Source organism: Macaca fascicularis, chromosome 3 (assembly GCF_037993035.2).
Source record: "Macaca fascicularis isolate 582-1 chromosome 3, T2T-MFA8v1.1".
In the NCBI taxonomy this organism is placed as follows: Eukaryota; Metazoa; Chordata; class Mammalia; order Primates; family Cercopithecidae; genus Macaca; species Macaca fascicularis.
Window position 1 is genome coordinate 176,547,563 of NC_088377.1, and position 17,146 is coordinate 176,564,708.

General features: G+C 39.7%; 1 protein-coding gene across 34 annotated transcripts in view; it reads left to right on the forward strand.

The window, feature by feature from the left end:
* Positions 1-17,146, forward strand: part of CALD1 (caldesmon 1) — a 236,492-nt gene that overhangs the window by 127,313 nt on the left and 92,033 nt on the right. For 30 of the 34 annotated variants that reach the window (XR_010585850.1, XR_012432882.1, XR_012432887.1 and 27 more), the window contains exon 3: positions 1,057-1,168. Coding sequence is in view for 20 of the 34 variants with exons in the window: in XM_074036017.1 (XP_073892118.1) it covers positions 1,098-1,168 (71 nt within the window). In the remaining 14 variants the exon portion in view is untranslated. Of the gene's footprint in view, positions 1-265; positions 404-1,056; positions 1,169-17,146 lie in introns of those variants that run through there. The other 4 variants (XR_010585851.1, XR_012432888.1, XM_074036022.1 and 1 more) reach the window with 1 other exon arrangement.

Here is a 17,146-nt window from a genome sequence, read left to right on the forward strand (position 1 = left end):
TGGCTTTAGGTTTTGTACAGCTCCTTATTTTCTCACACAGGGCAAATGGCTTGTCTCATGTGCACAGAAAGGGCTGGAAAATATTTTTGTGATTCGAGTGCAGCAGAGAGTCTAGGATTCCAGAGGAAGTGGAGGCCTCCCGTTCCGCACAGGAAACAATCTTCAAGCAGGCCTTAAATGCCAGATTCCAGGCCGAGTTTAACTAACCACTGACAGCTCTGTAAACAAAGCAAGGACAAAAAGAGCCCGCTTCCCCCTTTCTGGTAGTCATTTTGGGTTTGGGGGCTGCAGGGGAATTCTGGAATACTTGACTCCATGGCACAAAAACGCAGGGGAAACGGGCTCCTCATTTAAAGAGTTGGAAGGGGAAGGTCTTTCCGGAATTAAAACCATCACAGAGGAGGTAGGAAAGGGTAAAATGGTTGGGTTACATCCGTAGAAAGAGCAGAGATTTTAGAACTTGGAAAACAGCTTGATCACCACTTAACTGCTTTTAAAAATGTTGCTTCATGATGTTTATTCATGATGTTACTGCTGCAGTCTTTATTAAAATCCTGATGCTTCTTTGAGAATATGCACATTATACGCCGAGATACTGTATTATTTTATTTCTCGCTTTCACTTTTCTCCTAGTTCCTACATATTCCTCTTCTTGCCACTTTTCTTTTCTGTTTATCATTCCTGTTTTCCTCCTTCTTTGTTCACTTTTTCATAACTTTGGTCTGGGGTTCAGCAAGTTACAAAGAACAAAATCATTCAGTAGAATTTCAAGTGATTCTACCAATATTTCAAGTCTTCAAAACCTCTCTGTCTCCTGAGGTCTTTTTAAAAGAATATATAATCTTGGGATCTTACTCACTTGTCTCTAAGAGATTCATGAATGAGACTGAATTTAACTTGGCTCAGGAGTCAGAAATTGATCACTGGCTACCTTATCAGCTTTCTAAGAGTAAAGAAAAATCAGGAGACTGGCAAATGGGAGAGGGTCCACAGTGACTGAAAGAGAGGTAACACACTGAGTTATCTATGATATTGACTCTACCTCCTCTCCTTCAGGTCCAGACGTCATCTGGTCTCCCTGAACCTGAAATCACACCATGGATGATTTTGAACGTCGCAGAGAACTTAGAAGGCAAAAGAGGGAGGAGATGCGACTCGAAGCAGAAAGGTAAGGATCTAGGGTGAAAAATACTTGTATTCCCTTATTAACAACGTTGGTTTCAGGCCTCAAAGACCATCCTTCTGAGAGGCCATATTGCACACCAAACTGTTCGCAAAAGTAGTTATGGAAAATTTTTCTGCTAAGACTCTAAATTTAGCATTTAAAAAAGGAGAACAAACAAGGATCAAGAAAAAGAGAAATTTGAGAGGAATCAATTGATAATTGCATATTGATAATTGCATTTAATCAATACCTTTCACATTGGAATGTCTTAAATGACAAAAGTAATGTGTGAGTGAAGATTTAAAAAGCTTATATAATAAGAAATGACAGGAAAATGCCAAGTATTGAATATTGGAACCATTTAGGAAATGAGAGTCTTCAATCTAAAAAAAAAAAAAAACGCAAAAAGCCCTGGATGAATCTTGTGAAAAATTTTCATTCTTATTAGAAAAGTATTGAACTCTACAGATCTGCATAGTACAGGTTAATAGTGGGCTATGTTACCGAGGAGATTCTGGGTGTAATTGGAAGCTGTTCATGTCATGTGAGGCCTCTATAGTGGTGACTACGAGGTCAAACTGGGGAGATAAAGCTTTGGCATATAAAACCTGGGGCATAAATGCATATTTTAACATTTTAGGCCTCAGAACAAAGGACAGTGTGGTATTTGATGTGACTTAAATCAGATGTTCTTTTGAGAAAGCAGGTGAGGCATTCACAGAGAGAAAAATGTTAAACAATGACCTTAAAATCAAATTGATTTTGTTCCCAGTAACTCCAATGCACAGATGAAAGATGACTCTTTAACGATCCCAAAGTAGAAAAGTGGAAACTTACACCTATAATGAAAAGTATTGTTCTTATGTTCTACTTATTTGCATGGAGAATGCAAAAGCAGAAGATAAAGTAACTGCCTATGATAAACTTGGCCAGAGTCAGCTGCCATTCATGAAATGACTAAACATGTCCACAAGGCACTATGGATGATACCTGCATTCCATTGGTTCAAATCCTAGCTCTGCCATTTACAAGCTGTGTGGCCCTGAGCAAATGATTTTTCTCTTTAAACCACAGTTGCCATATATATAAAATAGGCATAATATCTACATAGCCTGTGTGATTGTTGGGAAGATTACTGAGCTTCATGAATAGCCTAGTCGGGTACCTAACACATAGTAGTTTTTTGTAAATGATAGTTTTTCATAAATGATAGCTATTATTATTATTAACCATTACCACTAGCCAAACAAGTAAGAAACAACAGAGCAGCATAGCCAGAGCTAAACCATCATGCCAAGAAAAGGAAAGGTAGTCATCATCCTGCAATGGAACTAGTCAGAGAAAGTTTCTTGGTGGAGGTGAGCCATGGAGGAGGTAATGATGGTGATGAAAAGGGAAAGGGAACCTGTCTAGGTGAAGGAATGACACCGGCAAAAGTGCAGAAGTAGAAATAAGAATCCTGGTGCAAGAAACCTGTTGAGTGTTTGAGGGAAAATGGACTGGACTTGTATATCTTGGCTGTTCCTATTTGCTATACAAGGAATAGACAGAGACTTAACAAGGGAGTTATGTGTGATGGCACTATGCTAGAGAAACTTATCTACAGTGGACTAGAATATGGGGATACCAGCACTGGAAGAGATAGTATGGAATATAGGATAATGAGGGCCTGAATCAGGTCAGTGGGTGTGGAAATGAAGAAAGATCAAATATGAGAGTCTTTACAGAGGGAGAATTAGCAAACCTTTTAAGAGAGCGAAGAACTTAGAGACGATTCCAAAGAATATACGTCTGAGAAGCTGGAAGGAAAGCCTCTGCTTTGTCCCAAATGGAGGATTTCCTTCTTGAATGGTCAGAGGAGCAGTGTTTAATTTCAGGTAGAAACCACATCCAAAAAGAGATTTCCTGCAGGCATGTGGAGATAGGAAATTTCACTCTTTGTTCAAAAAGGGAGAGAAATCATTATTAGAGAAATAAATTTGGGCAGACACAGTATGGTGGTGCCAGTACAAAAGCTAAAGGGATATTCCCAAAAAAGCAAGTGTAGAAAAAGTGAGCGATCATCAAAGTATAATGGAAACCATCAAAGTCGACAATGTACCAGGGAGATGGGGGAGAACCAGGGAGAGTATGAGGCTCAGTGCTGAGTGGACATGGTGGACATGGAAGTCTTGTGGGAGGTGGCTGGGCTCAGTGAACCACACCTCTTATTCCTTCCAATGCTGTGTTATTTCACCTCAAGTTCTCATGATAGTCTACAAAATATCTTCATCCAACAACTATTTATTAAGCACTAACCAGGTTTAAGTGTGCTAAGGATGGGAAAAATAATGGTGGTAAAGAAGTAGACATGGTTCCTGCCTTTATGTACCTCACAGCATGCTAGTAAACCAAAGTGTAACAGAATCAGAAAGCAGACAGGTCAGGGTTTAGGGGCAGGCCTGATAGAGTTGTGGCTAGAGAGGCTCAGGACTGGGGATGTAGACATTGGGCATCAGGCTAGATTGCCATTGTCAGCTTCTTTCCTTTCCATGTGAACAGGGGGTCAGGGAATCATTGACAGAGGTGTGACAGAACTAAATTGCTGTGGTTAGAGCCATAATGTCATTAGAGTGAATAAACCCAATTTCTTCAGATTCAGGACTTTGCTTAAGAATTGACCACACAGCTACATGGTTTCTTCCTTCGACTTTTTTGTTTTGTGTGGAAGAATTTGTCTTCTTTTAATTTGTCTTCTTTTTTAATTTGTCTTCTTCATTCTTTTACATTCAGATGTAAAAGGAATGTACACAGTAAATCTTATGTACCCTGAATAATCTAAAATAAACTTACACAAATTAATCCTAATCTTGTTTAACTTACATTTCTGTCTGTATTACTTCTTTTGGGATATTATATTGTTTTCTTTTCTGTTTTTATTTCTTCTTTTCTTCCTTTTCTTTCTTGCTTCCATTCATTGCCTTCCTTCCTTCTTTCTTCCTTCCTTCTTTCCTTCTTCCTTCCTTCTTTCCTTCTTCCATCCTTCCTCCTTCCTTCCTTCTTCTTCCTTCCTTCCTTCTTTCCTTCCTTCCCTTCCTTCCTTCCTTTTCTCTCTCTCTCTCGCTCTTTCTTTCTTCTTAAGGAAGAGTAGTACTTATGTATTTCCTTATACTCGTACTAAGTTTACCTTTCCATGTTTCAAGGTGAACCTTCTAGTTCTGCTATTCTGAGATTTGGTAAGTCCATGTCCACCCTTCAGAATTTTGTAAAATCTGATCATTTATGGGAATAGTGAAAGTCAGGCTTTATGGTTCAGTCAGCTCTGGTGGGAAAGTGCAGGGTGTGTGCAGGAAATAGGTGGCCAGAAGCAGAAATCAAGGCCATCTAAAATCATGGTTTTGATCTGAAGACAAAGGGCACGTGAGACCCTGAGCAAGTCCCTCTTCCTTTAGCTCCAGACCTTGGCTTCCTCCTCTAAAATAAGACTAGCCATTTTCTCTGGGGTATTGGTGGTCATTTTAATTTTTTTTTTTTTTTTTTTTTGCTTTTGGTATTGTAGATATTTCTTTACAACGATCATATGTTACTTTATTTAAAGCCAAATAAAAATTAAGGCAATTTTCTATTTTGAAAAAAAATAATTCTATGGCCCTATGCAGTATACCTGAGCCCAGATGGGAGAAGACTTAACTTCTCTTTGATTTTAGGGAACTAAAACAAAGATTGCATCCCTGATCTGGAGGGCAGTTACCAACTACCGGTAATAGAGTGGCTCCAAGGCTCAGAGCTGCAGATTCATTCACTTACTCTCAACACATTTTCACTGGGCATCTATTCCACAAACAGGCTCTATTTTGGGTACTGAGAATAGACCCACAGAGTAACAGTGTTGGGAAATGTGTGCTTAATCCTTTTCAACCTATCTAAAACCAAGTAAAGATCGAGGAATTATACTTTTATATCCTCAAACATAACATGTACCCCGTATGGGTTCATACTTATTAAAGAGGACCCACAGCCTTTGTACACTTCACCCTTGCAGACAGTGTGGGGGACGGAGTACTACAGAGAAGAGAAAGTCCATTGACTTTCCTTACCCATAAAAGCTTTCCGAATAAAAATACCCTGTTCTTTTTATTTTTATTAGTATTGAGTTTGATTACCAGGCGCAGTTTTATGTTGAAATGATAAACAATTTAAAACTTGTCCTTTTCCCCGGTGTTATAACCATAGATTAAAATAAACCGAATTTTTACACATTTTATTCTTCAGAAATAGACCTTTTCAAAGACTATTTTGCAAGCTAATTGCAGGCTTTGTGCCATGCTGGCTTGCATGTGCTTGGGACTGGCATTTACTCACTGCATCCGAGCTGCCCTGAGACTCTATCGTCCACATATCTCCTTCTAAGGGTTTTAGCCCAGTTCATTTCAAATAACCTCGTCTGCAAACGTAGTGCATCAAAAAACGTTCTTCCAGCCGGGTGCGGTGGCTCATGCCTGTAATCCCAGCACTTTGGGAAGCCGAGGTGGGCGGTCAGGAGTTTGAGACCACCTGGCCAACATGGAGAAATCCCGTCTCTACTAAAAATGCAAAAAGTATCCAGGTGTGTGGTGGGCGCCTGTAATCCCAGCTACTCTGGAGGCTAAGGTAAGGAGAATCGCTTGAACCTGGGAGGCAGAGGGTGCAGTGAGCTGAGATTATGCCACTGCACCCCAGCCTAAGCGACAGAGTGAGACTCAGTTTCAAAAAAAAAAAAAGTTTTTCCTTCTTTATCTTGCCCCTTAGCCTGTGCAACTTTTATGCCATTACCTTGTCCTTGTCTTTCATCCGAGTTCTTGAGATAAGATCTTCAGATTTGGCAAAAAGGAAGGAAGTACTTCATTTCATCATTTAAAAAAAAAAAAAAACAGATGTTGAATACCTTCAAAATGCAAGATACTATACCGAACCATAGGAATCAGTGGTCACCAGTAGATAGTGTCCCAGTGGTCACTAAGCTCCTATTCTAAGGGGATTAGTAACTTTAGAGCAATCGTGACTGAAAGAGGGAGAAAAAAATTTCAGTAGGCAGAATGGAATGAGCAGGTAATCAGTGAAAATCCTTAATGCATTGTTTCTAAGCAAAAGGCACTATTTGCTCACATCTCAAATTAAACTATATTTTAAAAGCAATTACTCATTTGAACAAATAGATAAAAATGTAGTTTCGCTGTTTATTATTCTCCACCAATCTCATGGGAGCAAAAAATTAAATAGATACATTCTGACCGGATGCGATGGTTCACTCCTGTAATCCTAGCACTTTGGGAGGCCAAGGCAGGCAGATCACTTGAGGTCAGGAGTTCGAAACCTGCCTGGCCAACATGGTGAAACCCTGTCTCTACTAAAAACACACGCACAAAAAAATTAGCTGGGCATAGTGGCTGGCACCTGTAATCCCAGCTACTCGGGAGGCTGAGGCAGGAGAATCACTTGAACCTGGGAGGCGGAGGTTGCAGTGAGCCACAATCATGCCACTGCACTACAATATGGGCGATAGAGCAAAAATAATAAAAATAAAAAAATAAAAATTAAAATTAAAAAAGCTATATTCTGCTTCCCTTTCTGTTTCTGTCTTTTATTTCAATCTCTCTCCTCTGCCTTCATCTCTGTATTCCTTTGTGTATCTTCATGTGCCTCTTCCCTGGTCCACGTGCATCTTCATCAACACTCGATTTGTTTGTTTCTATGTCTCTTCCCATCTGCCCTCCTAATCTGTCTGCTCTGGATTATGTGTGCATGTGCTGTTACATCACCAGGAAATACATACTTCTGGCCAGGAAAGAGGGAGAGAGAAACCCAGTTCTCTTCCTATTCAGCAAGTATAAAAAAAAGTTACACATTTTATGTGTGTGTAGTAAAGATGGACTGCCGCCGGCCCCAGAACTAGCTATGTCTGAATGGAACATTTATGCTCGATATGAATGAGGCAACCCCCAGATGTATAATAGTGGGAGGCAGCATAGCTGGCAGTTAAGGGCCATGAGCTTCAGCATTGGGCAGCTATAATGTCAAATTCCAGCTCTGCCACTTATTAACTAGGGGATCTACCAAATTATTCAATCTTTCAAATCTTTTGTATCCTCCTCTACAAAATGCGGGTAATAAAAGTATCCACCTCACTGGGTTTCTGTGGGGATGTAAAAAGATAATACATGAAAGTATTAACACAGTGTTATTCATCTAATAAACATTCAATAAACTCATTATTAATTATTATTATCTAATTTGATTCTCTACAACACGGAAATAAAAAATAAAAATATGAAAGGCTTGTTTATTGTTTTGCACATCATCGACGACACAAGCACCATAGGCAAGACGAAAGGCAGGAATTCGTGACTGATTGAAGAGCTTTGAGTGGTTGTGATCGGTAACAGTTTTTGAGGAAGGACTGCGTTGTCTCAGCTGGAAGAATTAGCACCAGTTTAAGTGATTTTTTAAAATTTGGCCGAAAGGATGTTGAGCTGTGGGTTATTTTCTTTGTTTTTTGTTTTGTTTTGTTTTGTTTATGAGGTGGAGTCTCGGTTTGTCGGCCAGGCTGGAGTACTGTGGAAACACCTCTGCTTACTGCAACCTCCGCCTCCCAGGTTCAAGCAATTCTCCTGCCTCAGCCTCTCGAGTAGGCACATGCCACCACACCCAGCTAATTTTTGTATTAATTAGAGACGAGGTTTCACCATGTTGGCCAGGCTGATCTCGAACTCCTGACCTCAGGTGATCCACCGGCCTCAGCCTCCCAAAGTGCTGGGATAACAGGCTTGAGGAGCTGTGATGTGTTTTCTGAGAAACCAGCAGCGAAGATTTTATCCATGAGAAAATCTCCAGCAGACATACTTTGCCCGACACTGGGCTTGGTTCCCCAACAAGCGGCTCTCTCACTTTCCAAGATGTGCTCATTACATTCCCAGCACCTGCTTTCTGCACCCAACATGAGTTCCTCTCACTGATCAGAAGAAAGGCCCCTAATGTAGAGTTACGTTATCAGATTCAGAAGCTCACAGCCATAAATAAAGGGAATGAAAACACTTGCTGTTGTCATCATTCATACATTTTTTATGGGCCTCTGAAATAAGCTTGATGATTAGACATTTGAAAGTAAACATTTTTACTACACTATAAAAAGAAGCAATTTTAAAAAATCCATGGGGTCTCTAAAGTCCCCTCCCAGAACTGTATCACTGAGACTTTTTTACGTGATTTAATAGAAATGACCAATCAATGATTATACAACACACACCCCCTCACACACACAAACACACACACTTACTCAACATGCTTAGCATCAGGACCTTGACATTTTTAAATAAAATCTTTTAAAATGAAATTTCTGTTATTTTATCATCAGAACATTATTTTCCATTAAGTTGAATACAATATTCCTTTGAAACTAAATTATCAAAGTAGCTATATTTGCTCAAAATTTCCCTTTAATTCTCTCAGAAAATTGATCACTCCAGGAGGCAAAAGAAAGTTAGAATTTGCCATCCAGTTTTTTACTTTTATTTTTTATTTTTTGTAGAGATGTGGTCTCACCATGTTGTGCAGTCCAGTCTCGAACTCCTGGACTCCAGCAATCTTCCCACCTTGGCCTCCCAAAGTGCTGGGGTTACAGGTGTGAGTCACAACATACCTTGAAATTAAAAGATCTGTTGCTGGGCGCGGTGGCTCACACCTATAATCCCAGCACTTTGGGAGGCTGAGCCAGGTGGATCACCTGAGGTCAGGAGTTCGAGACCAGCCTGGCCAACATGGTGAAACCCCGTCTCTACTAAAAATACAAAAACTAAGTCAGGCGTGGCAGTGGGTACCTGTAATCCCAGCTACTCAGGAGGCTAAGACAGGAGAATTGCTTGAACCGGGGAGGTGGAGGTTGCAGTGAGCCGAGATCACACCATTGCACTCCAGCCTGGGCAACAACAGCAAAACTCCACTTCAAAAAAAAAAAAAAAAAAAAAAAGGTTTGTTTTCAAGCAATTGGTTTGAAAGACATTTAAAAATATTTCTGGAAGGTTTCATATCTATTTGACATAAAAATTATAGGTTTTGATATCTATTTATACTTTTGCAATCTATTTCTTTAGTTTCAGTCCAACTTGAATGTAGGGGCATGAACAAGATGAAGTAGATAATTTCCATGTATAGGGATCCTTATTTGTTTGTGTCCAGTTACATAAAAATACACATACACATTGATATCCTCTCCCTCTTGTACTTTTTTCTCTGACTCACTCTAAATAGACATTATTTGTTACCTTTGTCAATTTATAGGTAAAGATGACATACTTTGACCAATTTCCACTAGCCTAACAATTCCTCTCAACCTAAAATTATCCTATGCTATGGTTGCCAGTAGAACATCAAGAATTGAGGATCTACCCAAAGTGGCATCCATTCAATAACCAATTTTGGTACAAAAAATTAACTATCTAGATTCTTAAGTCTCTCACATGCTGATCCATCACTGCATTCTTAGCTGCAAAAAAAAAGGTAACAAATATGTAAGTCCATACATTTACATATTAAAAAGCAATTTTGTTTTGTTTTGTTTTGTTTGTTTGTTTCCATATGTAACACTTATAATTTAACAATCCTCTGTCACCTAGAGAAAGGGAGGATGATGTGGTAGTTAGGTGTGTGAGTGATGAAGTCTGATAGACCTAGTTTCAAATCCTGACTTGGAGAGCTATTAGTTGGGTTACCTTGTGATAAATTAAATATTTCTTGCTCCTTTTTATTTATCTATAAAAATGCCTCATAGAGTCATTGTAAAGATTAGGCTGGGCACGGTGGCACACGCCTGTAATCTCAGCACTTTGGGAGGCTGAGATGGGCAGATCACTTGAGGTCAGGAGTTCAAGACCAGCCTGGCCAACATTGTGAAACTCCATCTCTACTAAAAACTACAAAAACAAAAACAAAAACCAAAAAATTAGCTGCGCATGGTGGCAGTCACCTATAATCCCAGCTACTTGGGAGGCTGAGGCAGGAGACTTGCTTGAACCCGGGAGGCAGAGGTTGCAGTAAGCCAAGATCACGCCACTGCACTCCAGCCTGGGCGACAGAGTGAAACTCTGTCTGAAAAAAAAAAAAAGATTAAACTAGTTGGCCTATGGATGTAGAAAAATTAGCACAATGCCTGGAATATACTATATGCTCAAAAAATGTTAGATGTTATTATTAAAATTGTTTTAATGTTTTGGTAGGCTTTTGGTACAAAATAAAATTTTACTGAATACAAATTTTTTTTTTTTTTTTTTTTTTTTTGAGACAGAGTCTTGTCCTGTCAACCATGCTGGAGTGCAGTGGAGTGATCTCGGCTCTGCAACCTCCACCTCCCAGGTTCAATTCTCCTGCCTCAGCCTCCTGAGTAGCTGGGATTACAGGCATGTGCCACCACGCCTGGCTAATTTTTTGTGTCTTCAGTAGAGATGGGATTTCACCATGTTAGCCAAGCAGGTCTCAAGCTCCTGACCTCGTGATCTGCCCGCCTCAGCCTCCCAAAGTGCTGGGATTACAGGCATGAGCCACTGCACCTGGCCCTGAATACGAATTTTATGTCTCTGTCATCTCGGTCATTATAACTTCCTGCATCCTCACCACAAAGCTTCTTTTCTATACTGACCTTGACTTTGCTGAGATGTTTTTATTGCAGTTGGGAAAGAATTAAACCCTTGGCAACATTGAAGTCTACCTGGCAAATATAATTGCTCCATGAGGAGTTCAAAATCACATATTGTAGACATGTGGCTGATTTTCTAATTCATGAATGACATATTCGTTATTTTAAATATAATGTCTAAAACATCTCTCTGAATTTCACGTTAAAAGTTTAGAGTAGTTCTCAAGTAGAAAAATAGTTCGCAAGTAGAAAAAACTATCAGCCAAATTTTTTGTCTAATATTAATAAGAAAATGAACCATCAATTGTTTAACATCAACCAAATTCCAGGTACTAGGTGATATACTTTATATACATTATCTCATTTAATCATCCAAACAACCCTATGACCTGGATAGTTTACTTACAGTTGAGGAATCCTTGAGTCTGAAAGTCTAAGTAACATGTTCAGCTTCCTATAGCTAGGGACTACAACCTGGTTCTCCCTGCCTGCCCCAAATCTCAAAGCCTTCCCACTGAAACAAATTGATCCATGGAATTTTTCATGTTTTAACTGGTGGTCTTGGCTGAAAATCCATAATCTCCATAATGGCAAAATAGCTCCCCAAGATGGGGGAAATTCATTCACGGCAGTTATGCGGCAATGAGACAGCCAGGTGGGAGGGGGTCCCTGGAGAAACTCCAACCAGCCTGCCCACTGAGGTGGAGTCTCAGGAAGTTCACGAGGTTTGCAGCTGGGAGGAGCTTGGCCCCGCCTCTTCCTGTGCAGAATGGGGGATTCAAATGGCGGGCGGGAAGTGCTCTAGCAGAGGGACTTTGGCCTTGGGAGAGTCCCTGTTTCCCCCTTTTCTTGCTTTTCACCCGATAAAATCCTGCTTTGCTCAACCTTTAAACCGTCTGTGAGCCCAAATTTTCGTGGCCGTGGGACAGACAAGAACCCTGTCTTTAGCTGAACTAAGGAAAGTCCTGCAGCAGCAATAGACTAAACAAAGACTACTGTGCCTAGTTGAACTATTTTTTATGCTTCTTCAGGTAAATGGCTAACATGTGTAGGCACAGTCATTATTTTGTTTGCCCTCAGAAAATCTCCTGTGTTATTCCCATTTAACAGAAAAATAGAAACAGAGAAGATCGAGTTTCCCTGCTTAAGGCAAAGAAGGCTGTTGATATGACTATTCTTGACTTTTCACTGGACTTTTTTCAGCAAGACTGTACATCATTAGGACAGGGACTTAGTCACATCATCACTCTTAAAAACTTAAGGCTGTCTCTGACCTTATGAATCATCTTCTGCAGGGGAACGTTATGTATTCAGTTTTGGACCACACACTGTTTTTGAGGCACTGATGAAAGCTCTGGACCCTCCTCCAAGAAAAATGCACATATGCACCCACCAAACTTGGCACTTACATTCAGTGGCATCATGAACCTCCGTCCGCAGACCTCCTGGGGCTGATGCCTTCTGGCCAAGAATCCCTGATCTAATGAATTTTAAAACTGCCTGTTAAATATGAAGAAACTCAAGCCTAGGAGACATATCCCCTCAAGATCACCCAGCTAAGCTGTTTGCATAGTGTGGGCCCCTGGACAAACAAAGCTATCCTCATTTTGCTGTCTGTAAAAAAGTCTATGGCTATTGATTAGGAAAATAAAACATACTTTTGGAAAAGAGTGTATTCTACAATGTACTGCATGTAGAGTGCTTTTTAAAACTTAAAAACCGATTATGGATAATATTTCTAAATAAAGGAGATTAGGTCAGATTACAGTGAATAAAGTGAAAAACAAAGAAAGATGAGTGGATAGGCAGAATGATGCCAGTTAATTGTCAGGAACTGGGAATCAAACTTTGCCATCTTTGTCAACAAGGACAAAAAAACTATGGGGACTTACTACAATCCCATTTTCCATCAATTTTAGAAGTTTTTTAATTGGTGAATGTTGTGTTAGCATGATTTCTTCAAACAAAGCTTAATTATGAAACTAAGTTATGTAGGATTTCTCCATTCTTACCAGTTTTTAGAAAATTCATCAAATGACTTTTCTCTCTAAATATGAAAAAGATAACTGATTTGATTCTTAACAGAGAAACTTATTATTTTACATTTATCACTACTATCTTTGGGGAGGATGGGACAGATTTGCAGTGGGACAGGTGCCTTTCAGAGAGTAGGATCTAGAGTCATGAAGACTTGGATTCAAATCCCAGAATCCCAGCTGGATTCTCAAGGGTGGTTCTACTCCGCCTCTCTCAGCCCATTGGTGCCTTTCAGAGAGTAGAATCTAGAGTCATGAAGACTTGGATTCAAATCCCAGAATCCCAGCTGGATTCTTAAGGGTGGTTCTACTCCACCTCTCAGCCTATTTCATCATGTGGAAAATGGTCGTCGGAACAATTCTTCCTTATAAGGTTTAATGCAGATTATAAAGTGCTTGGCAATTCCTGAAACATGATTAGTGCTCAGTCTGTTACCTCTCGTTGCTGTTTTTCTGCTGGCTGAAGGACATGGTAAGAAAGGTGCTCTCAGAAAAGCTCTCTCTGGGGTCACCTCCCAGGAAACTCAGCCTTTTGGCAGCTACCACCTGGGGTATCACTGAACAAGGTACAACTGCATGTGTCAGATGGCTCAGTGTCTAACCTCTTCTCTGTTTCAAATCTGTTTTAGCAGCTACCTTGAAAGTGACGGGACAATTATGGATATAAAGGTCTCTATATAAAAAGAAAATTTACCTTTTTATTATCAAGAATGCTTTTCCATTTTCCCTACTTGTTTGAAATCAAGACAAAAGCATACAATAGTCTGGTACATATCAAGGTCTTTGTCACAATTATATATACATATGTGTATGTGTGTATATAATTTAATTAATCATGTATGGTCAGCTCTCTCTACCTGGGGATTCAACCAACCCAGATCAAAAACGTAGTTAGGCCTACCATGGATGCATCTGTGCTAAACATGTACATACTTTTTTCCTTGTCATTATTTCTTAATATAGTGTAACAACTATGTATGTAGCATTTATATTCCCCTGCTGATACTGAGGGATGGCTATATTTAAAATACTCTTTTTGCCTTGTGAAATTATAATTTCTCTTTTCATGTTGCATAATCTATGGTTTCATTACCATTAAAGCATCAACCAGAAGTCTCTGAGTGCCAACATTATATATAAATATTGTAATAATAACAGAAGAAAAATCATTTGCCTAATTTTTACCAAATGATTTTGAAAAAGTATATCCCAAATTACTAATTTATTCATTTTAATTATGAGAAAGCTGATGCATACAAAGTAATCCTATGTAATATATATGGAAGTTCTAACTCATCCTAATGCATATCCTATAAACTCACCACACAGCCTAAGACCTAGGACATTTCCAATGCCCTTGAAGCCCCAGGCTCCTCTCCAATCCCTTCCCTTCACCTCCCCACCCCCAGTGGTAACCGGTGTCCTGAATAATTCATTTATTTAAAAATAAAATTTGAAATGAGATCATACGAATTTAGGTATTAGCTTCTCCAGGGCCCTGGGATCCAGGCATTCCAAAGATTCTCTCCAGACTCTCAGGTAAAGGTGTCAGTAAGAGCCCACTTCCCTGAGAGGGCAAGAAGTTTGTCTTTCTAAACACACAGGACAGGCTGAGCATGGTGGCTCCTGCGTGTAATGTCAGCCCTTTGGGAGGCTGAGGCGGGCAAATCACTTGGGGTCAGGAGTTTGAGACCAGCCTGACCAACATGGTGAAAGCCCTTCTCTACTAAAAATACAAAAACTAGCCGGGCATGATAGTGGACACCCGTAATCCCAGCTACTGGGGAGGCTGAGGCAGGAGAATTACTTGAAACCGGGAGGCAGACGTTGCAGTGAGCTGAGATGTCACCACTGCATTCCAGCCTGGGTGACAGAATGAGACCTTGCCTCAAGAAATAATAAAAATAAACACACAAGACAAATGTTCTTATGCTGTCTAAAGTTGTAAGAAGTATACAGTGTGAACAAAGAATTCTCATCAAAATAAAATAAAAATATAGGCCAGGTGCAGTGGCTCACTCCTTTGGGATCCCAACACTTTGGGAGGCTGAGGTGGGAGGATCACTTGAGCTCAGAAGTTTGAGACCAGCCTGAGCAACATAGGAAGACCTCATCTCTACAAATAATAATAATAATAAATAGCTGGATAACTGGATGTGGCATTGTGTGCCTGTAGTACCAGCTACTCTAGAGGCTGAGGTAGGAGGATTACTTGAGCCTGGGAGTTAGAGGCTGCAGTGAGCTGTAAGCCATGATTGCACTACTGCACTCCAGCCTGGACAGCAGAGGGAGACCTTGTCTCAAAAAAAGAAAAAAAAAGTAATGAAAGCTATCCAATATTTATATTGAACCTCTCTCTTTTGCCCTTTGGTTTTCTCATTGGCCAGCAGGAGTAACAGATCTGCATTTGCAGCTGTCATTTGGTCAGGTGGAACTGGCAGACAGAAATGATGACTTCAGTTGCTTTCAAGTCTTCCAAGGAAGTTCTTGACCTTTATTATCCCAAAGGTCCCTAAATGGTGCTACAAGAAAGTACCACAGGGCGTGAATCATGAGCATGTCGGACCAATGTGGTGGCTGTGTAAGTGGATTCTCATTCATCTGTGAATCAGGTTAAAGAGGAATCATGTGCATATTTTGTGAAGAAAATCAGTTCTTTCCACTAGTTTGCTATCTAATGAGCACTATTCATCAGCAGTGGAAGATCAGTTTTTAGCCTATCCTAAATCTGCATTAACTCAGACTGTTTTTGAATTTTTAATCATTTATTCAGGGATATTAGTAAAGTACAACTTTGAATTATTTATAAATAAAGGGTTTGGTTAACATGTTAAATATGTAAGCTACATTCCATGGTTTAGTTTTTAAACACTGGAGAGTACAACTTTTTTAAACCTTTTAAATAACTTTAAAAACATTCACTTACATTGAACAGCTTAATTTGTTAATTAGAAACCATTTGTATTTATTCACCATTTGAATAAGCTTCTAACGTTTTGCTAGCCTGGTGGAAGTTACCAGGTAGGTAGACTTGAATATTTTTCAAAATTAAATTTCTTTTAAAGTATTTTATAATTTTTACTGGCCTTCCTTCTAGTTGATCTATTTTAGTGAGACTTGACATTGCATTTGAGATGAGTACCAATGACTAGGTTAGAATGTGAGGGCTTATTTTCCATTTTAATAACTCCCTACATCACATACAGTTCCTTTGTTGGGATAAAAATCTCAGTAAAGTACACATCGGTCACTATAAATAGCAGCTACAAGCCTGTACATTCAGGAGAGTCTCCAGAGAGTGTATTTTAAACCCCACATTGTTTAGAATAGGAAATTCTTCCAATGTTCATATTTTCCATTGTGGGTGACATGGACTATCCCATGTCACATCTTCACTGGGTTCTGTTTTCCTGTATCATTTAGGAACTCAGCTGACAGTTTCCAGCGGATTGCTCAATATGTGCTTTTTATTTTTCTAAGGGTAGCCTGGGTCTTTTTGTCCGGTGGGAATTTTGTATGCTTCATGGGGCTCTCCATATAAAAGCTAGATAACTCAGAGCCGGCACCAAAGCAACTAGGTAATGAAAGAGTCCTTTATTTCTGGAGCTAGTAGCACTACTGTGCCCGCTTAGAATAACAGCAGTCAACCCATTTTTTATTCCCACAGAAAACTTTACACTGTTGGAAGGTTTTCTGGAGGTGGGGGGAGACTCAAGAAACTAATATGAAAAATGAGCAGGAAGTGAGCAAACAAACAAGCAGGATGAGGTGATGGGTTATCAGGCTGATTCAAAGACAAGAAGCATCCTCAGGTCTAATCACACTGCATCTTTCCCAAGGCATGATTGGCAGATACAATACATGTATATCTCTGCCCACTCCTTCCTTGAACAATTCTTCTGTTTCTCTAATCAAAACTGTTGTGTAGATCTTGATCTTTTTTTAGTGGGGGCTCATTTGGGGGATCTAATATTCCCTCACTATTTGTCCTTTGATGAAGATGAGAAAGGACCTATTATTAAGAGGTCTTAGGCAAAAATTGTGATGTAGAAAGAACTGATATCTGATTCCTGTCCTTCCTGCTACTACCTTTTAAGATCCTTTAACTCTTCCTATCTAACCATGAGAGTGTATTTTCCCTGAGCCAGCATCTTCATAGCATATCCTGGCTACCTAGGGATTATCATTGCTACAGATGCCCAGTAGCTTTTGAACTGAACAGAATGAAGTTTTTTAAAACTCTAGACTGAGGCCGGGGAGAAATTCCCAAATCCTTTAGTCCCTAAGTGCCTCACGTCATAC